Source organism: Meleagris gallopavo, chromosome 5 (assembly GCF_000146605.3).
Source record: "Meleagris gallopavo isolate NT-WF06-2002-E0010 breed Aviagen turkey brand Nicholas breeding stock chromosome 5, Turkey_5.1, whole genome shotgun sequence".
Taxonomy (NCBI): domain Eukaryota; kingdom Metazoa; phylum Chordata; class Aves; order Galliformes; family Phasianidae; genus Meleagris; species Meleagris gallopavo.
In genome coordinates, this window is record NC_015015.2 from 26,404,296 (window position 1) to 26,431,272 (window position 26,977).

Sequence of the window (26,977 nt, forward strand, 5' to 3'; positions counted from 1 at the left end):
AGAAAAAAGAAAGAAAGAAAAAGAAAAAAAATCCTTACCACCTTGCTATAATACAACCTTGAAATCCTGCCATGGAAGTAATCTTACAAATGCAGAGTGATTCTAGTGAAAAATGAGAATAATGAGAGGGACTTGATCGCAATCCTTTCCTTGGAAAGAAGGGAGAATATGAGCATGTGTAAGCTGTCTTCTCAAAGAACAGCACAAGTTGGTCATGTTGCTAGATGAGGTCTCGTCTCTTCAATTCTTCTAGTAACAGATAGATGCTATTGTATATTGATCATTCAGACTGTCCGTAGATGTTGTCTCCTTTCATTCAATTTTCTGAGTAAGTGCTTTTTAGCTTTTCACCAGCATTGATGGGTTTAATGTTGGAGTTCGTAGAAGGACACCACAAAACTATCAGTTTGGAGACTACTGTTGACTGAAAAATAAATCTAGTTGGCTTGTTGAAGTATCAAAATTGTGCAGCTTACTGTTGTTGTTTCTGATATTGTGAAAGTGGTGCAGAATACATATAGGATGATGACGGTGAATATCTATTAACAGGGACTACTAATAAGCTTAGGTGCAAAGCAAGATGCCTTTAAACTCAGATGACTTCGATGTAGGGATTTACTTTGTTTTTTTTTTATTTTTTTGGTCTGTAACTAAAAGAATAACGTGAACTATGGTGTGTAGTTACCCATTTTTCCATAGTCTGTAGCTTATGCTTTTAACTTTTTGTACTTCAAAACAATATTTTCTCTAGAGGAATGTAATATATTCTCATAATATAGAAGCATGACTCTGTTGTTATAACTTCAACATACTGTATTCCCATTGAGTGATTTTTGATTTTCACTTTTCACTTGTATTTCACATGGAAATGTTGTTAGAGCTGTTTTTTCCCCTTCTCCTACTGAGCACTTTATTTTGTACTTGCCATGGCATGTTTGCCTTGGAAGAAACTGTCTCATCTAATTTCTGTCATAGTACTTTGTATTACCATACATTCATAGCTATTGTTTATCATCAGATCTTTTGACTGTTACATTGTTACAAATGAGGGAAGTGTTGTAAAATATCTTGCTAACACAGGATTGTAAATCTATGTAATTAAGATGGATTAATGCATACCCTAAATAGAGCAATAGAGAATATAGAAGGGAGGAATTAGTTTCTTGTTAGCACTCTACATCTTATTCTTTCTATTATTTCAGTCTGAAAGCTCTGGTAGAAGGATACAAACAGTGGTCATCCAGTGCACCAAACTTAGGGAAGATTCAGAGAACTGCGCCTGCTTTTCCAGGATTCACCAGCTTAGCAGAGATGGGTAAAGGATTTACCTGGACTTGATATTCTCTTGCTTGGTATTCTGCTTTGATATTCTGCTTCCATTCATGTTTGAATGAACTTTTCCTTGTCTTCACCTTACAGCAATGTTTTCATTTTGATGGTGTCTGCTTTTACTTTATTCTTAGTGAAATAAGTACCTTCACATTTTGGATTTTATTTTTTTGTTTATTCTTGTAAGCTAGCAAGCTTCTCCTAATTCCCCTCTTCTTTCCATGCTTTCCACTCCTTTCAACTCCTTTCCTGTTAATATTTAGATGAGCAGTATGGTTACATCATTACTTGCCAGGGAGAGATTCTTATCATTTTCCTGCCTTTTTACTCATCACTCCCATACGTGCAAACTTTGGAGGTAACTGGAGCATATATCACTTCTGGTATGCTGTTTCCTAAATGGCTCATGAAAAAACCAACATGTCAGTAACTTCTTTGGTGGTGTTTTCAGGTACTTGTCTCAACCAGTCTGTTTTGGGGTCAGTAGCTTGTGAGCATTTGGCAGTTGGTAAACAGTGCTTGTAATGAGAAGGATGGTTGCATCTTCTGAGAAGAAGCTTAATTCTCATGTATATTTGTAAAACGGTAAAATTAGCCAAAGTCTTGCATACATGCGAAGTACTTTTTTTCATTTGCTTTCCAGATGATGAAGACAGTGAATGTCTTAATGGGGAGGGCAAAGTGCACCCTTCACCTGGGCACAACCAGTCATACCTCTGCATCCCATTTCAGAAGAATGATGACTGGGATGGGCCTTCTAGTGATGCCAATGATGAATCCACTCCTGTGAACTCTGCTACAAGCACTCCACAGCTTACACCCACCAACAGCCTCAAACGTAGTGGCTCCCACCACAAACGGTGCGAGGTTGCCTTGCTTGGCTGTGGAGCGGTTCTGGCTGCTGCAGGCCTGGGGTTTGATCTCCTAGAAGCGGGGAAGTGTCAGCTACTGATTGAAGAGGATCCAGAGCCACCCAAGGAAGAGAAGAAAAAACGTGACAGCATTTTCCAGCGAGCTGGACGCCCACGCAGGAGCACTAGCCCTCCTTCTCGAAAAATCTTCAAGAAAGATGAGCCCATGTTGTTGCTTGGCGAGCCATCCACATCCCTCACCCTTCTTTCCCTGTCTTCCATTTCCGAATGTAATTCCACCCGATCCCTGCTGCGCTCAGACAGTGATGAGATTGTGGTATACGAAATGCCTGTCAGCCCTGTGACAGTCAAGGCTCCCTTGCCAGCCATTAATAACCCACTAGTTAATGTCCAGATTGAGAGATTCAAACAAGACCCCAACCAGTCCCTCACTCCCACACATGTGACGGTCTCTTCCCACACCCAGCAAGGCGGGCACAGGCGCACACCTTCTGATGGGGCCATCAAAGGGACTGGACTAGTTGTCAATGGGTGCCCAACCAGTGGATGCCCTTCCAGTAGCTGTTTAACTGGAGCACTGGGAGCAGGTAGGTTTTCAGCCATCTTCCTTTTCTTCTTCAGAAGAAGGGCCCAAACAGTATAGATACTTGTTAGGGAGTAAACATATTGCATATACAGCATCTGTTGCCAGCCCACAGGCAGAACTCGTGGATATTGTCTTTACAAAAATAATGACTGGAACAGTACAGTAACAGTCTCTATTCCATCACCTATACACCAAGGAACTCTCTGCATCATGGTATGAGGCAGGGCCATGTTATTGTATCAAGGTACAAATACTGTTCATTTTTAATAGTTTCTCAGAAGTCCATCTCTGTTGCCTTTATACACTTGTTTGTATTGCTGTTACAACTTCAAAGCAAATTTATAATCTTGAAGGCAGTGAAGACTGGATCTCTAAAGCAGTGTGGGGCCTCTGCTGCTCTTGCTCTTATTCCTTCACAAGCCAGAGGGATTTTCCTGGGTAGGTAATGTTCTCATTGTTACAGTCTTTAGGAGTGGCTGTGACTAGATAACTTAATGCTTTCTCCATTTTTTTTTCCTTAGTAATTCACAAGAAAAGAAAAGACTAGAATGTGAAAATTAAATCTGACTTAGCTAGACTGAATGAAATGTGACGTTTGTTGAATGGAAGTCTGAGTAAGATGCGGGTTAATGCTCATTAAAACATTCACGAAAAGTTTTGTTCTATTTTAAAAACAACCAAACAAGAAAAACAGAAAGTGTCTACATTAGATTTTGTTAAATGACTCTTCTAGGGAGTTGGTCTAACTCACTGCAAACAGGTGTCACACATCCTGCTGTGCAAGTGTCTCCCCGATCCATTCAAGCTGTTAATGGATAATGTGCCTTCCAAAGGATTTGGAGAGTTCTTACCTCTGATAGGAGGTCAAATCCATGCTGTGCAGTCTGAGAATGAAGAAAACAAATCAGAGAATGAACAAAATACTCTGCCTATGCAAGGCAAGTGAATCAGGTGTTTCACAATGTGTTGAGAACGATATAGAAATAAAGAAACCAGTTATTCTCTGCAGTCTTGAAGATATGGAGATTGTAGGTTCTGAATGGAGGCTTTCTGCTTTGAAAATGTTTTCGCAGTGTACGTACAATAAGATTTGTCGGAACCTTTTAGAAGTGACATCTAACATGTTTCCCTCTTCTTTCACATTCTCTGTTTTGGATAGGTGTATTAAAAACACCTAGTCCAAGTAGAGATCCAAATGAGGTCCCTCGCCTGCCAGATCCCAACCTTGTTTTTCCTCCAACCCCGAGACGATGGAATGCACAGCAGGACCCCACGCTGGAAAGACCCAAGACGCTGGAGTTCCTGCCTCGGCCTCGGCCCGCAGCCAGCCGGCAGCGGCTTGATCCCTGGTGGTTTGTGTCACCCAGCAATGCCAAGGGTGAATCTTCTGCCAACAGTTCAAGTACTGACACTCCAAGCAATCTGGACTCTTGTTTTGCTAGTAGCAGCAGCACTGTAGAAGAGAGACCTGGACTTCCTGCACTGCTTCCTTTCCAGGGGAGTCATCCTGTAGAGGAGCGGACACTGTTGGACATAGATGCTGAGGGACAGAGCCAAGACAGCACCATTCCGCTATGCAGAAGTGAACTTAACACACAAAAAGCTACAGCATATGAACTCAAGCAAGAATTCTGGTCTTAGTATGAAATTCACTTGGGACAGTAAACCCCTCTAAATTCAATTCTACTTTTTGCACTGAGAATGCACTTTGAAGACAGATGAGTTAGATGCTACGGAGATCGTATGGTGCTGCCTCTGCTGAAGGTGTTGTTCAACTGCCTGATTGTTGTCTGCGGTTGGGTGTAATTTGGCAACTCAGAGCTGCTGACTTTGCTGTGGGGTTTTTCTGTAGTCTTCCCTGTCACTTTATTGCAGTTTGTATCTGCAGTAAGCTAAAATTATCATATCAAAGTCTTTGTCACTGACCTTGTAGGATTTGGCACTTGCAGTAAGTATCTATCCTGGTATTCATCAGTATTTTCAAAACTCAAATGCTATAATACAGCAGATGCCAGTATTTATTTTTCCCAAAAATTCCAGGAAAGAAACAAGTAAATATCTGGAGACTACCTTCTCTAAAATGTGTCATTAGATAGGCCTGGGAATCATGGTTCCCCCACTGAAGGAGCAGAAGTAGCGGTCTTACACTTGCTTGCCCTGTTTTGTTCGTGTCCTAGTGTAAGGTGGAACAGATTGCTGAGGAGGGCCGTGGCATCTCTATTGGTGGAGGTTTTGGAGAAGAGACTGGATGGTTGGGAATGAATAGGTGTAGTTGGTCCTGGCTTCAAGGAAGGGTGAGTGGACTTCGATGATCTTTTGAGGTCCCTCTCAGCCCTATTTTTCAATGACCCTTTGCTTTCAAAATAGTGAGTGGGGGTGTTATGACTACTTACTTCAGCCTGTTATTTTATTTCTAGCTGTGGTTCCATTAGCCTCTTTTTTTTTTTTTCTCCCCTGTATCACAGACTCATAGTTGAGTTGCCTCAGCTTTGGGAGGGAATTGGACAGGAACTCTTTCTTTAAAGCTGCGTGTTGGCTTGCAGAAGTAAGTTACGTCCCCTCATTCTTTCTTCTTCCTGTTTCTCGTGCTTTTTAGGAGTGGCCCTGTAAACCCGAGATGGTTCCTGTGCACGCTGCTACTTGTTCAAGGCTCTTTTGAAATTGAGATTTGTGTTGTTAGTAATTCGATTGTGCAAATAGGAATCAGAACATCTGGATTCTGTCTTCTTTAGTCACTGACTCACTGTGTGACCTTGGGCAAATAATGTAACCTCTCCGTGCCTGAATTTCCCCATCTGTAAATAACAGGGATAATACCTACCTCACAAGGGGGGGTGGGACCTATGTAGTATGTTCAAAGTTCTTTGAGATCTTTGTGTGGAAGGCAGTATAGGCATGTAAAAAAAACATTTGTTCAAATTCATAAAAGTTCTTACATGGTCAAGGAAGACCAGGTAAGAAGACCTCCTGCCTTGAAGGAGGAAGTCACACAACTAATGTGTGCATATACTCAGTTTTCTTCAGAGGCTGCAAGTGTGTCTGTGCCCCCGGCAAGTCTGTGTTACTGGGTTTAATGAGAGGTTCATTTGTTCCCAGTTTTGGCATTATAAATAAGGGATGTGGCCTTTTTACATGAGTGTGTTAGGGTAGTCTGCTTTATTGAGGGTACAGCTTATCTGTTCACTCTTCTTATACAGATCTTTGCTCATTTTGCTAATCTACTTACCATTTGGGTGCAAATAACTGATTTGGCAGTGCTGCCAATGCTGTCTTCCTGTCAGGGAAGTCCAGTCCTGTTGTGAAGGCACTGTGGATGAATACTTTCTTGCAGCAGCACAGAGAACATGAGCGTTTAGATGTTTATAACCTTAATATTAAAAACCAGCATGTGTGGGGAAGTACTCTCCTTAGTAATTTTAATTCAGTTTGAGGGCTAAAAGCATCATGTTGCTGTGGATCAAGTGTATCTTCTTAGCAAGCAAGTGCAGTATGTTACCATTGAGGAAAGTCATGTACTTCTTGTTCCTCACATTCCACAAAATTTGTTTAATGTTTGAATTTCTTTTTGCTGCCTACTCCACTGAACTCTCCAGAGCTAGCCTTAATGATGCTACACTAGCTGCTAATGTTGGATAGACTGTTGACTGTGTAGACAAGGTACTCTGGTGTGTCGCAAAGAAACTTAAAAAAGAAAATTCGATGTTTCTGGGACTTTTGTTAAATGTAAATCTTTAGAATTTTTTTTTTTTAATTTCTTTGTTGCATTCATCCTTTTTGTTTTTTCTATTTCTTGAAACCTCAATGTGTGATCCAGGAACTTCAAAAACAAACAAACACCAGCAAAAAAGACACCTCAAGGGAAGCCCGATCAGAAGTTGTATCAGAAGAGCATAAAGCAAGGCATTAAAACTATCTAGTTTTCAGTCTCCCTTACCCTTTTTGAAAGTCTGAGACAAAACTGGATCAGCTGTTCTTTCTATGCAAAAAGCATTATTCCAAAGTTATGGAAAAAAAAAGTTATCTGCTCTGCAAAGACATGATGTGAAATTGCTCTTTTGCGTAGGAAAGTTGATGAAGTGTCAGAATCCCTTTTCTCTCACTTTTAGATAACCACTTGGTGAAGGTGATGAGTAGCTAACCATAGGAGGATTTTGTGCCAAAGGGCATCTTCTCTAACACCAAATGGACAGCAAAGGAACTGGGTGACACCGGTGACAAAGATTCATGGATGCAGATCAGGGTTTCCAGCTTAGATATTCTCTATTACAAAGCTGCTAGAAAGACAGGGTAGGAACAGTGTTTTCTAAATGCTCCTTAGATGCAATTATCTTAATTGAATCTAGCATGTGAGATAAAAACAAGGTAGACTCTGGACGTCAACCCCTAAATAAGCTTTCCAGTTTGGAGTCCGGTGACTTACCTGAGGGTACTGAGCAAGTGGAATCTGTTGTAAAACAAAGCTGTTTGCTTTAGCAAGTGGTGGGATACTTTCTGACAGGCAGAGGGCTCTCGAGGCAAAGTCGTGTGTTTTACTGTATGCATCCTAAAAGCTGTTGCCACTGGTGCCTTGAGGCCCAGGGGCCATCTGAATGTTAAAGCTTTTCATTTGTAACCTTTTCATTTATCCATCTATCCTGTACTGGTTTGATTACTCTCCTGTCTTATTCTATTTGTTTTCTTTTTTCTTCCCAGCTGTAGGCAGCGAGGTGCCCCAAATCCCCAAAAGAGCTTCACTCTAGTCCACTATAGAAAGAAAAGAAAATCTGAGCCAGTCAGAAAGCTCACATACCTTTTTTTGTCTACTGGCTTTCATTTATTTGTCAGTGGGACAAAAATTTCATTATTACATTGAAACACCTGCTAGTGGAGTTCTTGAGGAAAATGGTGAAAATCTTGCTGCAAAAGTAAAATACCCTTAAATGAGTAAGTTGCACTTTATGCTGAGAGAAAGAGAACACAAGAGCACAAATTTACTGAGCAGCCTAAAACAATGATAAAAGAGTGCAGTAAAACATATTAATGTCATTATAGAGCTCACAAAGAAGAATTAATCTCATTACTCTTAGTATCGGTTACAAAATGCCGTTGCTGTGAAATTTTTCAGATTTGGAAATACATGTTTTCTTTTAAATAGTTGACTGGCAATATATATATATCACTAATTTATGTAATTGACTTAGGAATTTAGAATATGTTCGCCAGCTCTTGAAAATATGCTGTCTAGCAGTCTGCCTGTTTTTCCTGTAAAATTGAGAGGAAAGCACAGACCTAGCGACAGTGCAAAAAAATTACTTTTAAAAAATAAATTTCTACTGGTTTCACAGAAAGTGAACGTGGGACAGGTAGACAGAAGACAGCTTTTGTGTCAAAACAAAAGAAAATATGGATGGTTATGGATTCTTTGTAATATTGTTGCTTCCTATGGACTGCACAATGCTCTGTTTCACCATCAAGTAGATCTTGTCTCCTTTGAGCCTTCTTTGAGGTGCAAATGTAACTTTTTATAGGTACCCTTTTTCCTTCAGATTATTGCTGCAGCAGATTCATATTCAGTGCGGGGCAGGGAACCTCAATGAAAATATTCTTTTTGTATTGTTTTTCTAACAAAATGAGTATTTTCAAAGTAAAATTTTCATTAGTGATGTGGAAAGACCTATTTGGGTTTGGTATGCTTTTATGATGTATTTTTCTGTACCTCTAGGAATGGGAGTAGTTGCCCTCCTCTTCATAGCATGCTGTTATCTTAAGACTTATGGACAATGCTGCGTAGAGATGTTACTGGATGAAACTGGATACCTCTCATTCTGCTGAAGGTGAGGCAGTAATTAATGGTCAAGTAAAGAGAGGTCTTTGCCATTTGGAGTACTTTATTAAATAGCAAATGACAGGAAACCTCCTAACTTGAACCACCACCTTTCTATCTTTTATTTAACTTTTATTTGAACTTAATTCATTTCTATGGAATGAATATGGAGTCCGAAGACCCATTAGATGTGTGGAACCAAACTTAATTACTGTATCCCAGAATTCAGTGTTGGCTTGTTGCCTTTGTAAGTATCTCTAAGCTAATATTAATGTTTATTTCTTTGGGTTTTTTGAAATTTTTTTTCTTGGAAAAAGATGGTTATTACTTTCTAATGTTTTCTGTGTGTTTTGGAAATATTCTTAAAAATTCTATCAGTTCTATGGAAAATAGGAAGGCTTATCTTGCACAGATGCTTCTTTTAACATGAAACAAGGGAACCTTTAAAAATGAAAATTTCTGATCCCTTTTACTACAACATAGTTGCGTTCCTTTGCTTCTATATTTATAACTTGCTTAAGGTTGTAATTTGGGTAAAACTGGATGCTAACAGTGACAGGAGAGGCTTATGTTAAAAAATATATTTACAAACAAGCAATAAACACAGCATGTGCACAAACAAAACCGAAATAAACTCATGCTGTCACAAAGGATAACTTTATGACTTCATAAACACTTTGGTTCATTATATAATTAAGGTATCTTTAAGAAAGAATGCCTTCCTATGTTTTTCTTTATAGTTTACTTTGGTAAGGTTAGAATAAGGTGCTTGGCACAGACTCTGGTCTTGCATCTGGCTGGACAGAATGGATTTTTAACCAAATGATTGTTTTTTCTATTTCCATATCTAGGTCTGTGGTTTAGACTTTTCTATTTGTTTTGCTTAGCATACAAGTCTTAATAAGAACTTGTTTCTTCAGCTTTGCTTTCACAGTTTCACAAAGCAGTACAAAATGCTTTATGGCTTACTTTGCTACTCCCATCTTACTAAATACACTGGTAGAATGTTATCTGCTATAGTTTTAAAGTTCATTTGCTTTTGTTTTTTCTCATACTCAGTTTTTTTAAGCAGCATTACCACTGATCAGAGACAAGTACAGCTTCTAAAATCATCTACATCGGCTTTATTTTTATATGTTAAAAACAGTCATTCCCACCTTAGAAGTATGTGCTTGATTGTAAGGTGATTTCCCACAGTGACTGGGTCGGGGGTCTCACATATCTACCAAAATTCTTATTGTCCCTCTATAACAAGAATCTCCTTTTTTTTTCCCCAGTAGAAAACACTTGATCAATGTCATGTACAAGAACCACATTTCACCTCTTTCTTTACATGAGTAATAGAATCTTCTTTTTCTTTGTTTCCAAATGACAAGAGCATCATTTTACCTACTGAGTGTGGCTACTTGTGCTGGTCTTTCTAAGCCTCTGAATTACATCTGTGTGTTTTAGATGTATCTTGTATTGCTAGGTGCCTTCTACTTCATGTGTATCTTTGCTAGGGCCTTAGGTTGTTTTCTGGAAGGAACTCTTGGTTGTAGCTTTCAGTACTGTAGTTTTCTTCATCATACATTAGGCCAAACACCAGTCATACAAACATTTCATGTTCTTCAATTTGCTGACTTGTGTATACCCTTGTGGAAATAAGTATGCTATTGCTAACTCTCCTTATCTCTCAATTAGAATTCTAAATACGTGATTCCATGGCTGTCTCTATCCCATCCTTGTCAGTTATTTGTTCTTGTTGCCATAGTATTTTGACAGAAGACAGAAACCAACATTATCTTATCTGTGCTTTGACCTAAAACATTTTCAAGGTAGAAGCATAAAACACAAGTGGGGGAAGTGTAAGTGTGGAGGTTGGCAGAAAATAACCAATGCAAGGGTGAAATTTTCTATCTTAATATACTAAACGGTGGTTAGAGGACTCTGACCAAGAGGTGCTTGGTAACCTATTGGCATCATAGTTAAATTGAGTCCTAAAGAAGGATTTGAGGATTGTGTGGTGACTTCATTTCTGGTTGATTTGTTTTCTTTTACCCCGAGCTACCTCATTTATATGGATGGAGTGGAAATAAAGGATAAGTTGTAAGAATTGCTCTAGATAACAATTGAGACTAGAATGGTGAGAGCACCAAGGAAAGCACTTGTGTTTGGCTCTTTGACATTCAAATTCCTTACGGAAAAATAAAACCAGCTGTTCATTTCCAAAAATTAAGATTATACTTTATTATGTAACTCTCCAAAATAAACAATAACAAGGCACAAAGTATATTTCCTGATGGTTTTTGACCTGTGGAAGAACTGAATTTCCAATCTAAAAAGTGATTACTTCATATTGATTACTGCTGCTTTTAAAGGTGGAAGTATGTTTTTTGAGAACATATTTTTTTCTAAATAATCTCATGTACTCTTTAAGTGAGCCTATATACAATCTTTTTTCCCTTGTATTTACTGTAGTTTTCCTAATATCATAGAATCCTTAGAGTTGGAAGGGACTCTGAAGGCCATCTAGTCCAAATCCCCTGCAGTGAACAGGGACATCCACAGCTAGATCAGGTTGCCTGGGGAATATATCTGATTCTAATGCAGTTCTTATATCTGAATGCTAATGGTCAACTACAGCTAATTTTAAGAAACTATGAGACATTTTTACTGTGTAACGTAGTGGATTTTTCTGCTCAGCTTGAAGAGGGCTACTGTTAGGTCTGTAGCTGATGGGGTCAGATAGATGTGCATTTAGCAAGTGTGGACCTAGAACAGATCTGCAGGAGGAATGCCAAAGTTGCATTTGCTTAGAGAAGGATAACTGAAAGATAATAATGCTGGGGAAAAATGTCCCTTCACTATTCAGAAGTAATTCTCTAGGATCTTGTCCGTGCAGTGAGAACTCATGGTTTTTAAAAGAATCTTTTGACTGAAGCCCCGGCATAAGACCAAGATAAAGTATTTGCATTATTTAGGAATGATTGACACTGTCTCCTTGTCCTACCTTGATTGTTCCAGTGTAGCATTTTCTCAAGAATAGATGCTGAGTAAAGCTATCCTTCTTGCCTTGAAGCAGGAGGAGAGAGATGCGAGTCTGAGAAAGAAGAATTATTGTTATAGCCATGTCCTAATGCATTTCCTTATCGCTCTCCCAGCAGCAGAGGTTATAGTGGAGCAGAAAGACTCCTCTGATTATTATCAATTGCACACTTACCTTCTTAAGTTTAACTACAGTTGGAGAAGAGCTGAACTCTTTCCTTGAGTGCTTGTGGATGTGGCTACTTTTATTAATTTGGGGGTAAAATGAGGTAATGTTTTCTCCTAGTCCCAGTTTGTGTTGCAAAATGATTTGTCTCTCCTGACTAATTGTCCAGGTATTTGCAGCAGGCTTTTATTTCTGTCTTGCTTGCTTTGGTGAGTGGCTCTTAAAATGTCATCATGGTTAGCGTTTGTGTCTGAATAGGGCAGCTAATACCTCTGAGCTGATTTTTCACACTGCATCTCAAACAGATGTTATTACATTGGTTCTGCCATTGCTCTGTTTTCAAGGTTATCTTGGCAGCCATAATATTCAGAAATCCTAGACTGTATAAAGAATAAAGCAGCAGAAAAAAAGAAAACATACCAATGCTTACCAATTAAACAGCTGAGTTTTGCCAGTGGTTTTTGCAGAGACTAAAAAACGTTCTTCTGCAGTGTAGGTCTCTGAGAGACAGCTAAATTCCAAGTGGAGAATGTACCTGTATCTGCTTAATGTCAACAGGCACCAGTGCCTCCCCTATTTGGCAGTTTTTATATGAAACCATGTAAAGCCAAAAACATATAGTAGTAAAAGTTTATATGTAGGGTACTGTCTCGTAACTAGGAGGGGAAGAGGTCTCAATTCAAGAAAGAATACTGAAACATCACCGAAATCAATGGAATGTATCTGTGGGGCTAAATGCACAAAACCTCAAGTCAGCAAAGCTATTATGATCTGATCTGGGGGGTTGTCTTGTAGAGATTAATGGTGATGGACCAGTCTCCATATTTTGTCAGAGGGAGTTCCTTCACAAGCCTTCGGGTAAATGCAGGCTCGATTTGCTCTGACTTGTGTGGCCTTTCCATGCCTGCATTTGCCATCCTATTTCATCGCTAGTTCTTACCATAAACAGGGAAAGCTTTGAGAATATTTTCTGATACAGGAGAGATCAACAACTTCTGCGCTAGCAGACTGCTGGCTTCAGAGGGGGCAGTAAATGGTGTGTGGAGGCTGTGTGTACAAATTTTTATTTAACCTGAGGTACTTTCTCAGGTTTTTTCATTTCAGAAATGCATCCTTCCAGGTTAGTGTACAGATTTGACAAATTTGGAAGTGATCAGTGTCTACTGTTATTGTTAGGGTTCTTGGATTCTTGCTTGTTAGCTGTTGGTCCAGCACTTCGTGCTGGTATATATGACTTCTTTGTCATAAATTCAGAACAAACTGGGAATACCGGAGATATTTTGCCTGACTTTAGTTGAGAGGCTTATATGGAGTGGGGAGGGGTGGTAGTGATGGAAAAATCAGGGAAACTACCTGTGATTTTAACAATGTCTCATCTGTGGCTTTGAAAGTCTGAATTTCACAGCCAGAGAATGTATTTCCTCCCTCTTTTTATAAGCTACATCTTTCTTTTGCCTTATTAATTGTGGATCTGTTCCTGCTTCTGTTTAAAGCCAGTTGCAAAAAACAGTGACCTGAATTTCCTAGGTACAGTGTTGTCAAATCTGAAGAACCAGGTGAGTAGTTGACTCTAGTGTAAGATCGTATGCCCATGTCCATTTTTTTGAGATATGGGATAGTTCCTGCTTGTGTTGAAATCCCTGTGTGGAAAGTGTTAGGTACTTTGTAAGGAGCTCCAATCTCTGCGGGACTGAGATTCATCTGATGACTTAAGTATTTCAGTCCATTTTTGGAGACCTCTGTATGTCTTCTGTTAATGGTGTTCAAAAGTCTGTTACTATGGAAGTAGCACCTGAAGGTGTGTTTTGCCCGAAGAACCTGCAATGAAGCAGATGCATTAGGAAATGGCAATGTACCCCAGAGTTGAGTAAAATAACAGAGGCCACCAAGGTTATTCTTGTTTGTGTGATGAAATGTTGTCAAATGAAGTGATTTGTTGGAGCCTTCCTGTAACCTCTGTACAGCAGTAAGCTTAGGGGAAAATAAGATTGCATTATTTTTTAAAAAGCTTTATTTGTGACCTGGCTTTGTTGCCTCTGACCCTCTTGGGCTTAAATAGTTAAATTATATTAATGTCCAGTTTGTTTCACTGTAGGTAACACATCAACTGAATACTCTTGTGCATAATCTACTGTATCTTTCCTCCGTTCTGTGTCAATGTATTATGTGTATTTGGATTACAGTTCTTTTTTATTGTATTAAATTATTTTATGTTATAGAACAATATTTAAGCAAAGCAAAGAGCTAATGAAAGTTGTTGGCATTTTGGGATTTTTTTTTCCTCTTTGCTTTTTTTTGGATGTACTGTAAATTGTAAACCAAGGATGCCAAGCAGGCTTGGTTCAATGGCTAAAATTATTGTATTACAGTGTAATGCTGATCTAGGCCTTGTCTCAACACTAGAGCACACAGACTTGAATAAAACTGTTATAAAAATGATTGTCTTTAGGTCCTGAGTTCTTAGTTTTGTGCTTTAGATAATTTGAACAGATATTTAGAACAGCAGTATCATTACCTTGCTCTGAGGAGCATGTCTTTTCTTCCCAGTGCCATGACAGGTTTTTTTCTTTGTTAGTCATCTTGGTTCTGATAACTGTTCCAGTCCTGGGCTTTCCTAGAGTTTTGAAATCTGTGCTAAATCCACAGTCTGATATCAGTCTTGGCATACAGTATCTGTGCTGACATCTAGCTCTGAACGGGGTATTTAATTGCTTTTATTAAGGTTAATATTTCTGTTCTGTTAGCTTAGGATTTTTGTGCTCTTTATTTAGCATCCCAGCCAGATGATGAGTCTGAATGCCTAGATCTGTAGCAAATGCAGTAACATGTTTTGTGCATGATGACATTTAGCAGATGGTTTATACTCACTTCTGCTGCTATGCCTTTGTCCTTGCAACCTTATTAAGATACTATTGCTTGAACCAGTTTTCAAACTCTTTCACATGCTGCCAGGTTGAAAGATGACATGGTTTTGATTCCTGTGTGTTTGAGTCCTGGCTTATGACTTTGCTGTTTTCTGACATCATTACTTATGTAGGTCACTCTGAAAGTAATGCCTCCTATTTATTTCCATGGAAATTACAACAGATACAAAGAGCATAACACTATTTGGTAGAGCAAATTCTCAGTTACAGAACAATGCTTTTCAACATAGTCAGCAGCAATGTATTTTTGGTAGCAGTGGGCAAGAGCCTGCATGCCTCACTTGTATTAAAAAAAACATAAAAATAAAAATCTGCACCATTGGACGTGACCACTGCCACCACTACTTAAATGCATCACCCACTACCTTACTGTGCTCACATCCACTGCTTGGTCTCAATAAAGATTCAGCAAACATCAATGAGTGTTAGTGGGTGCATTTTTTTCTGCTGGGAGGAATTCATTGACACACCTTTGTTTCATATGCCCTTCCATGTCAAACACCATTTTGTCAGACTGCCCCTCTGCTGCCAGCACAGCAACGAAATGTAATGGAATCTTGATGGGAAGGTTCAGCTTTTACTGCCATACCACCTGCCATGCCTCTGACATCATGGGCCAACATAACACAATAGGAGGCATTACTTTCGGAGCAGCCCTTGTAATTTTATCTTTTTAAGGAATAACTGTATGCTACAAGTTTCATAATTTCCTTTGAGAAATGACTTTTCTCTAGTCATCTTCCCTCCAGATTTTGATTGCCTCGGACAAAACAATTTCTACCTTCTGCAATACTTGGTATAATATGGTTCTATTCTAAAAGAATCTGATGTTCTAGCTTGGATGTGTTTTCCTGTCACAACTATGAGGTTACCGTAATGTTCAGGCTGACCTCATCAGGAACAAAAATCTGGATGCGTTATGGCAGACAGTTTCTGCTTGTGAATATAGCTCCTGTAGAAAATGGCAGGAACACAAAGCGCTGCATGAGAGTGTAAACCTAGAATTTTCTTAAGCAGAGGTATCTAACTACTGTCAGAAAAAGAGAATCCTAAATAAAAGCTGCCAGGATCTGTGCGGGCACAAAATAAACATCAGTGGGTGTTTTGGGATGAGTAACATTAGTTTTTATTTTCTTGATGTGTAGGTAGGGGTTGGTAATACAAATTCTAGAACAAATCTTTCAGCCTTTATGTATATGTATGTTATGTATGTGCAAGGGAGGAAATAATCACATATTACATTGTTACAATGCTTGATGACTGGTGCTGGAATAGTACAAAGAAGTGGTGCTTTCAGAGCTCACCACATACCTTGATACTACTTCTAGGAGCATTCTAAGACCAACCAGATGAATAGGAGTGAGCCTAATCTTTCCTAGGTGATGTAGCTGCGTATCATATAAAGGTATCATTGTTCTGATGTTTTTAATTAAATTTTGACATGCTTGGCCATTGTTACACAGGGGAGCAGCTGTCCCACTAAAGTTAGACTTAGCAAGAACCTAATTAATTGTTACCATAAAAAGTTTGCAGGTAGATTGGTATCAAACTTAAGGAGACTTCAGGCTTTAGAAAAAATGCTGAGTGAGCATGGCAGTAACAAACATCACTGTCTTAATAAGACTTATCCTCATGCTTGGACTTCTGGCTCTTTACTGCTTAATGAGAAATCTTATTAAATGTCTTGTGACTTACTGTTAAGGTCTTGTTAATTTAACAACAAATCCCAGTGTAGTGGAAAGAGTTTGGATCAACTGATATTGCTCTATCATAAAGTAGAGCAGAACTATGATTGTGCTATTAATATAGGCAAAGCCTACTTCACTGTAGCTCATAATTGGTTTGTGTTGGTCTAGTTCTGTAGTTCATTGCTGTAATAAAATGCAACCAGAGCTAAGGAAGAGTATTAGGAGAAATAGAGGAGCAGGAGGCTCTCGTGGCTCCTTGGGGATTGAGAACCTCAGCTTTTGCTGTGTATGGAGAAAGAAGCCACTCCTGCACCTTCCATACACAGTGTTTCCACTACAGACAGATGAGGACCAAAACCATTAATGACTGGCTTTCTTCTCTTCAATGCAGTTTTCTGTCTCTATGTTCCAAGCTTGTTTTCCGTGAATCAGTATGCTTTCTCTGGAGCATTTGGTCATAATGATGTTTGCCAACTAATTTCTTGCCTGCATGCAGCCATGATATTAGGACTACATTGTTCTTGCAGACCACTGTTCTAGTTCAGCCTGAAGTATTTTTCCTTTCACAAATTGCACACAAGACGGGACAGCCACTTTTCTCCTTAATTTATGCACGTATCTTTGAACAGTGCAATTTCAGGCAATATCCATCATTCTCCTCCTGTCTAGAGACATGGATGAGAAATCAGTGTTGTCCATTCTTAACTCTGAAATGTTCTCAGAGCAACTTAGTTTTCAGCATTTTTCAACAGCCATCACAACATCTGTTGTCTGCTGCTTGATCACAGATTCTTCCCTTTAAAATTAAACATGGAATTGATCTTTAAAAATAAATAAATAAAAAGAAGTGGCTAGCTCAAAACTGAAAGCAGCATCTAGGAATCTAGGAATTTGGTGTAATAGTTTGCTACTTATGCAAAACTTTCCTGAATTTATATCTATGCTGTCTTCAAGATGCAAGTGCCATGTAATATCTATTCAGTACGAGAAGAGTTGACGAGTTTCAGGACCAGAGGGAGGTGAGACAAGCTACCATGAAAGCCTTTGGGCACCAATAATGTGTTGTGTGTCTTACCAATAGGAGTGTAAGAACAGCTTTTCCTTTGCCCAGCTCCCTCTGTGTGGCTGGAGTACTCTGCCTAGACCTGAGTTCTCATCAGAAAGGCAGTAAGCTGAGAAGTAACTCTGGGGCTGGCATTTGGGTCTGTGCAGAGGGCTGGCTGCCTGGCCACAGGTGAATCAAATCTACGTGTTCCACTTGGTCTCCTCCCTGTGTCAGTCTGACAGCTGGTATCCCTTACAGATCACCTCTGTGCACAATCTCAGGTGTGTCCCTGCCTTTGGCTTTCAGTACAGCTTGGTGATGGTGCCACTAATTTGTCCTGTGCAAGGAATGAACAAGGGATTCATCTGCATCTCTGCATCACGCTGCTGTCACAGGTATGTGCATTAAGTATCGTTTTTTAGCAAAAAGGATAGGCAAAATACATTGATTTGAATATACAAGGTATATAGGATTCATCAGCTGTGATAAAGCCTGGATTAATTCACGCCAATGACACTAATTCTCTCTGAAAGTCACCATCCTGCTTGCATAGTTTTCTTCCTTTCTAGAAGAAAGGCTTTTGGTTAACATAATGCTGTTACATCTGGGAACAAGGCTTAAAATAACACCAAGACTCAACTTGGCAGCCTCTGGCAACTGCACAGTGGATTCCCAGGAAAAAACTGTTTCCATCCTCAAAATGTACGGGAACATTCCTACCAGTGCAGAAATATTGTTGATCACGTTGTGCTGCACTAGGCTGCTAAGGAGGTGGATTTTCCATAAAAAGACAACCTGGGGTATAGACAACAGGATTGTGCTGCGGTGATGATGGGTGACTCAGGCTGCGATGGACTGTGTCCTAAGAACTTGAAGGACAAAATTTTCTATAATGACTGCTTCATTTTGTCATTTTATTGCTGGAGAAAATTTCCACATCAGCATTTAAGTGCTATGCTCTGTTAGTGACAAAAAGTAGACGATAAACACATCATTTATCTTATTGCATGTATACTAGATGGCATGGAAAAGAAGCCTTGCTCAAACAGGTCCATGGCTTTAATTTGCTTCAGGCCACCTGATAACCAGCCACTGTGCTTAGGCACCAAGTGCTGCGTGGCTGTTTGTGTGCTACACAGTTGGTTTCAGCACATATCCCAGTGAGTCACACAGAAGCTGCCACCCCATGCAAGGGAAATTGTTAGTCTTATCTGGGCATTACAAAGGGTTTAGTGCACAGCTCTGCTCCCAGCCCAGCTACACAACTGCTTACCCTTGTTGAGCTAGGTAAGTCCCATGGCCATCTATTTTCCTCCTTGCAAAAAGCAAAAAAAAAACACCACCACCAACAACAAAAAAAGACCCACAAACCAAAACACAAGCCTCCTGCTCCCTATCTGAAGATGCGTGAGGATAATGCACAGTCATGTCCCCTTACTGGAAGGTGTGATGGTGGAGTTTAAGTATAGCACACTGCTTGCTCTTTATTCTGGTAGGATTCTTGCTCCTGGAGCACACCGCCTGGGCAGGACTGAAAACGTCTATCCCACAGCTGACAGCACATTATCTCCAGGGCTGTGCATTACCTCTGGACATCCACAGGAAGTGGATGTGAATACCATGTTGCACAACCTCCCTGGAGCTTGTCTCAGAAGACCCTGAAAATGTGTGTTGTTTTTTTTTCCCCGTGTTATGTTTTTGTTATATTCTCGTCCTAGTCCTTCATCTTTCAGAGCACTCAGCCTTCATTTAAGAGTTTCTTGCACAATTATTAGCAATGCTAAGAAGCAGCTTCTGATGTGGCTCCCTTGGTGTTAACGCGGTGCACATGAAGGAAGCAGGAGGACCGGTACTGGCAGGGGATAAGCAGCGCGGGCCCCATGGGTGTGTCTGACAATCCTTGTCACTCACTGGGGATGGCTGTGGGACGGCAGAACTGTCCCCAGGTGCTGAGCCAGGCAGGGATTGCAGCAGATCTGAGCAGTTCTGGGCTATGTGGCACTGAGGGAGATGTTCCTCAGCAGGAGAGCCGCTCAGGCTCATTAGATGGTCACTTAGCAGCTTATAGGCAGATAAGGGCAGGAAGCAGGAGTGAGGCTGTGTCTTGATGGCTGTCACTGGTAAAGACTTGCTGATCGTTTGCCTGTCATCATCCTCATGCCTCTTTTGGCAGCTGAGAGATAAAAGGGCTTCTGTATAATGGAAGGAAAATAACCACAGCTTCCATCTGGAATCTGCAGCCTGCATAATGCTAGAGGTGGATGTCGTAAAAGATCCTCGGAAGGAATTGGCTCACCTATGTCACCGTGGCAGGTGCTCAGGAAAGGAGCATGTCCCTCTCTCTGGTTCCCCCTTGCTTCCCTCTCATCATCAGGCTGGCAACTTATGCAGGAATTGCATTTCACTTGGGTTTTTACAGCAGGCATTTGGCAACTTGCCACCACACAACTACTGCCTGCAAAGAGCTGCAAACTGCCAGTTTTGCCAGTGCCACAGAATGTTAGGTTCTTCCCGTTCTTGCAGCCAGAGAAGTGTTATGCATGGGTCAGGAGGGATCAGTCCCATCCTAGCCTTGTGACTTCACACTATGAAGCCCTGCATCCCATCACCAGCTCTGGGAGCAGTGAGTTCTCATGTGTCCTGTTTGCATTTGCAGGATATCATTTGCTATCATTCAGTTTTGCACCTTGCATAGCAGTGCCTTTTATTTTCTAGTGGATGAGATGCTGACTGGTGTAGCCCACGTTGGTTTCCAGCAGAGCTGACTTTTGGTATTTGTAGAAGCTATTCAGAGTCTGGTTAATTGGGTACTGAATAGTAACCCAGGCGAGCTTATGATAATTAGGCTTTACTCTTTCAGCTGTTTTGATTTTGATTCTGTAATGTTTTTTGTTTTCTTTCTGATTTTCTCCTGTTTCTCTCTGTCATGGCTCAGCCTGTTGTCAGTCCTGACCAGGCATGGGTTAAGGCCTGCACTGACCTTGTCTGATCCAAGCCCCATCACTGCAAATTGTCCACTTCAGCTCTCCATATTCTTCTGGCTCTTCTGATTTCTGTCAGCTATTTGCTGGCTAAATTCCTTTTATGAAATATGAATTGCATTTTGGCTGCCATTGCGCATTTTTGAGATGACTAAAGCCATAATGCACCTCAAAGCCACTATTTTTGTCTAGATTCAAGGGGAGAGGAAGATAAGCACAGGTTATTGAAATAAGTTTTGCTCCTTTGAGGAAGGGAGCTGCACTCATAGAATTAAACAGAGGCAGCCCTGAAAACAGCAAGCCCTTGCAGCACATCTTGTTTCTGGCCTTGGACACAGAAGTGGGTGAAGGCAAAGCCAAGCTGTTTGCAAGGACAAGTGAAAGCTAGCATGCTACAGGCAAGAGGATGGAGAGACACTAGCAGAACAGTACTACTGGTTTAGGTGAGGAAACATGGAGTGTGCTGCCATCAGCTCCTCCTGGCTTTGTGCTAGGTGATCAGAAATACATGGCAACTGCACAGAATGAGTGTGTGGCAGACATTACTTGGTGCTGATCTCCTTTCCTTTAAAGATGCAGTGGGGAAAATGATCATTACGTCACTATCTTTATAATTTGAAAAAGTTTTCTTGAATATCTGTTACAAATATCTCTAGCTACTACTTAAACAAGTGCTTTAGGTATGCATTAGCCTGCTCTCTTCCATGATTAGAGTTGTTAGCAAGGGATAATAACATTAAAACAAAATGGCTGGGTATCTCTAGAGGTATATAGGGAAACAAATGATGCTCCAGTAAGAGCAGGAAAGCAATGAATGCTACAGCTAGGTACTGAGTAATATAGCATAAGAATCTGCCTTTTAATGACCCATTGAGAAGAAAAATGATGTACAGAAGTTGAGGCTACTTTTGTTTTTTGATAATAGTTTCCTAGGAAAATGTTGCATTCTACTCAGAGGTTTGGTCAAGCATTTTGTTGTGACTTGCATGGACTTCAGCTAATAAAGCAGAGGCATCTTCCTTCTTCAGCATTTTATGTGGCTGTAATCAGAGCTGCATAAAGGTCACAGCTGGGTAATGCCAGCATTTGAGGGTGAGAAAAATACTGATAGGAAACCTGTGAGCTGCAGAAAAGATAAGGAATCAATAATGTGAGGTTTGGTGAAACAAATACCGTATGGTTGAATGTTTTCACTCTGTACTATATTTATTTCTTGCAGAAGTTTGTCCCAGATACAGGATATGGTCTGGAGTTATTCACAGGGATTTGAAGATGCAGTTTCTGTGAAATATGCCGTCCTAAATAAAGCTGTATTGATTCAAAGGAAGCAGGGAAGTAGTGGTTGAGAAGTAGAACCTCAGGAAAGAACCTGAGCCTAGAAGTAGAATTGCCTAAATAAAACAAATAATACCAACACCAAAAGTGAAAAGAGCAAAATACCATTTTGTGGAGAAAGGAGCATCACCTGAGGAAGAAAATCCCATTCTTCTCTATAGCTCGGTACCCTTTAAGGCCTAACACAGCAGCTAGAGGAGATGAATGATGAGGGAGGACTGAAGCCTTGGGCTGTAGCTGTAAGTTAATGTGTCTGCTGCTGTTGGAGCATGTACAAGGGGACAGAAGTCCAGGGAACAGTGATTTGTTTTTGTGCAGGGAGTACCCTGGAACTACCCTTAGCCTGGAAAGCTGATCTTTGGTGCTCTTCTGCACACACTGCAGGTGGTCTTTTTGAAGAACCAAACATTCCTAAATGTCACCCTTGCTGATTTCTTAAGTCTTGCCTCCTGTTGGATGCCCCTCTGATGGGCATTATGGGTTGAATACATATTTCTCTTAGAATCACTACCTTTAGAAAAGACCACTGAGATCATCTAGTCCAACCATCATCCCATCACCACCACGCCCACTAAACCACATCCTTCAGTACCACACCTGCACACTTCTTGAATGCCTCCAGGGGTGGTGACTCTGCCTCTTCCCTCAGCAGCCTGTTCCAATACTTCACCGCTCTGTCAGAGAAGAAATTTTTCCTAATATCCATCCTACCAAACTCAGGCATTTTGCTGTGCTAACTTCAGCAGAGGGCAGGGAAAGTAAAATAATTTCTCACCTCACCTGGCAGGCAGATAGATGGTTGTTGTGCTGGGTAACATCCTTTTTGGTAGCTGTAGCTGTGGATGGGAAAAGGAGGGGCAAGTAAAGAGCATGGGGCAAGTAAAGAGAGAGGAGAAAAAACTCATTTTGAATGGCAAAGGGAGTAAGAGATCCCTTGTTTTCTGCAGCATGCCCTTCTCTCCCTCTGTCCTTGCTTTCTCTTCGCTATATGCCTTCAGTAAAGATTTCTCTGAGGAGATAGATGATATTCTGGGCGTCACTCCAATAAACAACCACAGGCTTATAGCAAAGAACAGCAAAACGCGCAAGGATCAGCACTTGAGCAGTACTGCCTGGAGTAAGAGTGAGGGCAGAGCAGGAGTGTCTAAGCACATGAGAATTGGCCGAGTAGAGAGCCAGTGCTCTGGGATGTGCGCTCTTCGCTGCAGCTTCCAGAAGAGATGTGCAGCCAATGCCACAGCAGCAGCCTAGAGGCACTGTAACATGCCTCTCATATCACACATCAAAACATTGTGAATTAAAAGCAAAACAAAATACCTCATTCTGAATAGTATTAGCAGTCTTTGTAGCACTTGCTTATTATTATTATATAATTCCAAAAGGCAGTTTACTTTTGCTGATTTTTTTCTACAGCTCTAGGGAATGGCTGTTTTCAGGCTATAAGACTTCATTTACATTAAGTGTGATGACAAATGGGGAAGAAAAAAAGACAACAGAAAAGAAGCATTAAACAGCTTTCTGGATCATGCTTTGAGAGTTTACTTTCCTAAAATGGTGGGCCTTCCTGCAGCTCAATTGTGCAGTGCAAAGGCTGTACCCACGAAGATGGAGTCACCCACTCCTATGAAGTCATCATAGAGTGGCTTAGGTTGAGGGACTTCAAAGGTCATTCAGTTCCAACCCCAAAGTCAATAGGGTTCAGAGTGAATGCTGGTAGCCAAAAATACCTTTTTTTATTATTACTATTTTAACTGACTGTGGATATAAGGCGGTGTAGCAGCTGCGAGGGGGTTACAAGCCTGGTATGAAATTTCAGGCAGAGCGTTTAAGAAGGGCTGTGGCACTGTGGGCAAAATGTGCAAGAGGGACAAAAGCACTTCTGTGTGAATGCAGGGTGCTCTAAGGAGGAGGCTGCCATGCTTTGTGTCCTTATAGCTGTGGGCTGCAGCTTTTGGCAAGCACAGCTGCAGCATGATTGGACAAGCTCTCTTAATTGTAACAGAAGACAAGACAGTCTTTCAGCAGACATTCATTTATTGGACAAAATAGGTGGCTGAGCATAAGATAAAATTGGTCTTCTGCAGTCAGAAAATGCATTTGCAGCAGCTGGATCCTCTTGTCTTTAAGCTTTCTGAATCTACATCAGACTTTCAGAAGTACAGGCTTCTTAAAATCTGAGGTGCTGGACTCTAATGTCAGACTGAAGTCATGTAACGTGGCGAGCTGTGACAATTATGTCCCTCAGGGGTCTGTACTGGAACCAATGCTCTTTAACATCTTCATCAGTGATGCTGACAGTGGGATTGAGTGCATCCTCAGCATGTTTGCAGATGACACTAAGCTGTGGTGTGCATTTGACCTGCTGATGGATGGGATGGCATCTAAAGAAACCTAGACAGGCACGAGTAGTGGGCCCAGGAGAACCTCATGAAGTTGAACAAAGCCAAGGACAAGGTCTTGCACCTGGGTCGTGACAATCCTGCAATCAGTACAAGCTGGAGAGTGTAAGGATAGAGCACAGCCCTGCCGAAAAGGACTTGGGAGTACTGGTGAATGGCAAGGTGGACATGAGCCAGTAATTGTGCCCTCACAGCCCAGAAGGCCAACCGTATCCTGCTCTGCATCCAAAAAGTGTGGCCAGCAGGTAGAGGGAGATAATCTTGCACCCCTACTCTGTGCTTGTTGAGGCCTCACCTGGAGTACTACGTCCAGATGGGGAGTCCTCAGTACAGGAGAGATGTGGATCTGTTGGAGCACATCCAGAGAAGGGCCACAGAAATTATCTGAAGGGATGGAACACCTCTCTTGTGAGGACAGGCTGAGAGAGTTGGGGCTGTTCAGCCTGGAGAAGAGAAGGCCCTGGGGAGACCTGAAAGCAGCCTTTCAGTATCTAAAGGGGGGCTGTAATAAAGACTCCTTAACAAGGTCTGTAGTGATAGAACAAGGGGAAATGGTTTCAAAATAAAAGGGGAGAGTAGACTGGACATAAGGAAGATTTTTACAGTAAGGCTGGTGAGGCACTGGCATAGGATGCCTGAAGAGGTGGATGCCCTGTCCCTGGCGACATTCAAGGTCAGGCTGGATGGGGCTCTGAGTACTCTGAACTTGCTGTGGGTGACCCTGCTCATTGCAGGGGAGTTGGACTAGGCGGCGTTTAAGGGTCCCTTCCAATGCAAATGATTCTATGTAGCATGCTACAGCAAAGGTAAATGATAAATAGCACCTTTCCAATGCTGTTACCTTCTTAATGGGATCAGTAAAAAAAAAAAGTGTTTCTTTTCTGCTAAATATGTCATTCTTCATTGACAGTTGGGTGAAATCCACTACTTGTACAGGGAGTGAGAGTTTGCACTCTTGTTGTCTGTCTTCCTTTCCTCACATATTGAGGATGTCCCAAAACTCCAGGCCCAAGTGACATGCCATCTCATCACCTCTGCAGATTTGCGTGGGCAATGGCAAACTCATCTTGAGGTGAATGCAGGTCAGGATGATAAGAGCAGTGGCAGAGCTGATCAGGATAGATTACAATCCAAGACAGCAAGCTGTTTGCCAGCTTCTTGCATTAAACAGTGAGCAGTTTTAAGTAAGAAGTCTCCAAAAAAGGAGTAAATAGAAGAACACTGATGAGAAACCTTTCCAGTAACTGGAAATCTAAAGGTTCCTGGATTGCCTTGGTTGTTGCTGGGATTCAGCAGTAGACACTGGTGCAGAGGTTTTTAGAGTTCAGTGTTTGCATGGGGTTGGACTAGCTGTTTAAGTTATCTCCCACAAGCCAAACCAGAACAGGTTATTTATTAAGCCTATGGATGTGCACACCTGCCCCAGAAGATACTCAGAATTTCTGAGATGTTAACAAAAACATTTTCACCATAAAGTCAGTGTGCTCAGCCTACAATGTTTTGCTTGCTCCTGGTGGAGCCAACTTGTACTGCCTCTCCAGTGCTCCAGTCCTGTGCTATGCCAGCACAGCCTTGAAAGTGCCACAGCACAGGTACAGAGCCAGCCATCTTCTGTGTGCTCCTCAAAGACAGAGCAGGGAATTATGGAGATGAAATTATCTCAGCATTTCTTGAAAAGGCACTATGGGCCATGAGCACATTTTCTTTTGTTTCGGGTGTGGCTGAAAAACTGCCATCAGGGGGTTCCTTGTTTATTCTTTCTCAGTGCTTTTTGCCAGTCAGATGTGTTCAGCTTGTAAGTGCACATCACTTGGGTTCCTAGGAGAAAGGCAACTCAGAAGGTGAAAACTTGTTCAGTCAGCCTCTGACTGTAATGTGCAATAAACTTTCTAACGTTCAAGCTTAGGTGACCAGATTACAGAGCTAAATCAGGATGCTGAAAAGCTAAGAGCAGGTTTGCTGCATTGCTGTCTAGCTCTGTTTATTGCTGCTGAGGCAGAATCTCATGGAGAGTTGTTTGGAATCTTTCCCTTTTAAAGGCATATATGGGTGAGAGTAAATGGATGGATTTTCATCCTGCAGAGCAAACCGTGACTGCTGAAGGCCTTTTCTTTCTATGATATCTAATCCTTTCCTTTGGCAAAGTAAGTAATGAGACACTACTGCAGATCTGATTAAGCTCTCGGTCCCTTTTTAAATGACAGAAGATCAATACTATTACTAAATCCATTAAATGGTTTTTCACACTCCAGTTGCGCTTCCTCTATGATATATGAGAAAGAACGGAAGGATATTTTGGCTATTATAGAGAAAATGCATGATGGAGCCTCTTCTCATGTTCTACTTTCTCTTTCTGGCTCCAAGCCATTCATACCTTCCAGGCTCCTTGGCCAGAATTCATAGGGATACAGGAAGGACTTTTACATTTATATCCCCCAGTCAGGCTTGAATCCATTAGTGATATTTGGAAAGTCTGTCTTCCAGGTATTTTGAGGTAACTAGTGAGCTAAAATGGGTATCTGTTTGTTTTAATTTTTGTTTTGATTTCTGTTTTCTGGTGGTACACTGATAATTTCCACAATCCTCACAAGAGAATCAGGGTACCACAGCTCTGCATCCATACATGACTGCACAGTCATGCAGCAGTTTTTGAGGTCTTGTATCCATTTCAAGGCTAGTGACTGACGATGCATGAAGAACGTATGTAGCATTAGGTACATAAACGGGTTTTCTTCCCAAGCCAGGGCAGAGGGAGACTTTTTGTGTGATGTGATGAAGAAGAGGCTTACAAGAAAAGCCAAAGGTACTTTGGGTACCTTACA

At 41.0% G+C, this 26,977-nt stretch overlaps 1 protein-coding gene across 9 annotated transcripts in view; it reads left to right on the forward strand.

Moving 5' to 3' along the window:
* Positions 1-26,977, forward strand: part of MAP3K9 (mitogen-activated protein kinase kinase kinase 9) — a 102,625-nt gene that overhangs the window by 37,253 nt on the left and 38,395 nt on the right. For 4 of the 9 annotated variants that reach the window (XM_010711511.3, XM_019615611.2, XM_019615613.2 and 1 more), the window contains 3 exons: positions 1,203-1,315; positions 1,973-2,788; positions 3,947-6,541. In XM_010711511.3, the coding sequence (XP_010709813.1) occupies positions 1,203-1,315; positions 1,973-2,788; positions 3,947-4,428 (1,411 nt within the window). In that variant the 3' untranslated portion in view covers positions 4,429-6,541. Of the gene's footprint in view, positions 1-1,202; positions 1,316-1,972; positions 2,789-3,946; positions 6,542-8,488; positions 14,223-17,698; positions 17,836-26,977 lie in introns of those variants that run through there. The other 5 variants (XR_004159910.1, XR_004159909.1, XR_004159911.1 and 2 more) reach the window with 4 other exon arrangements.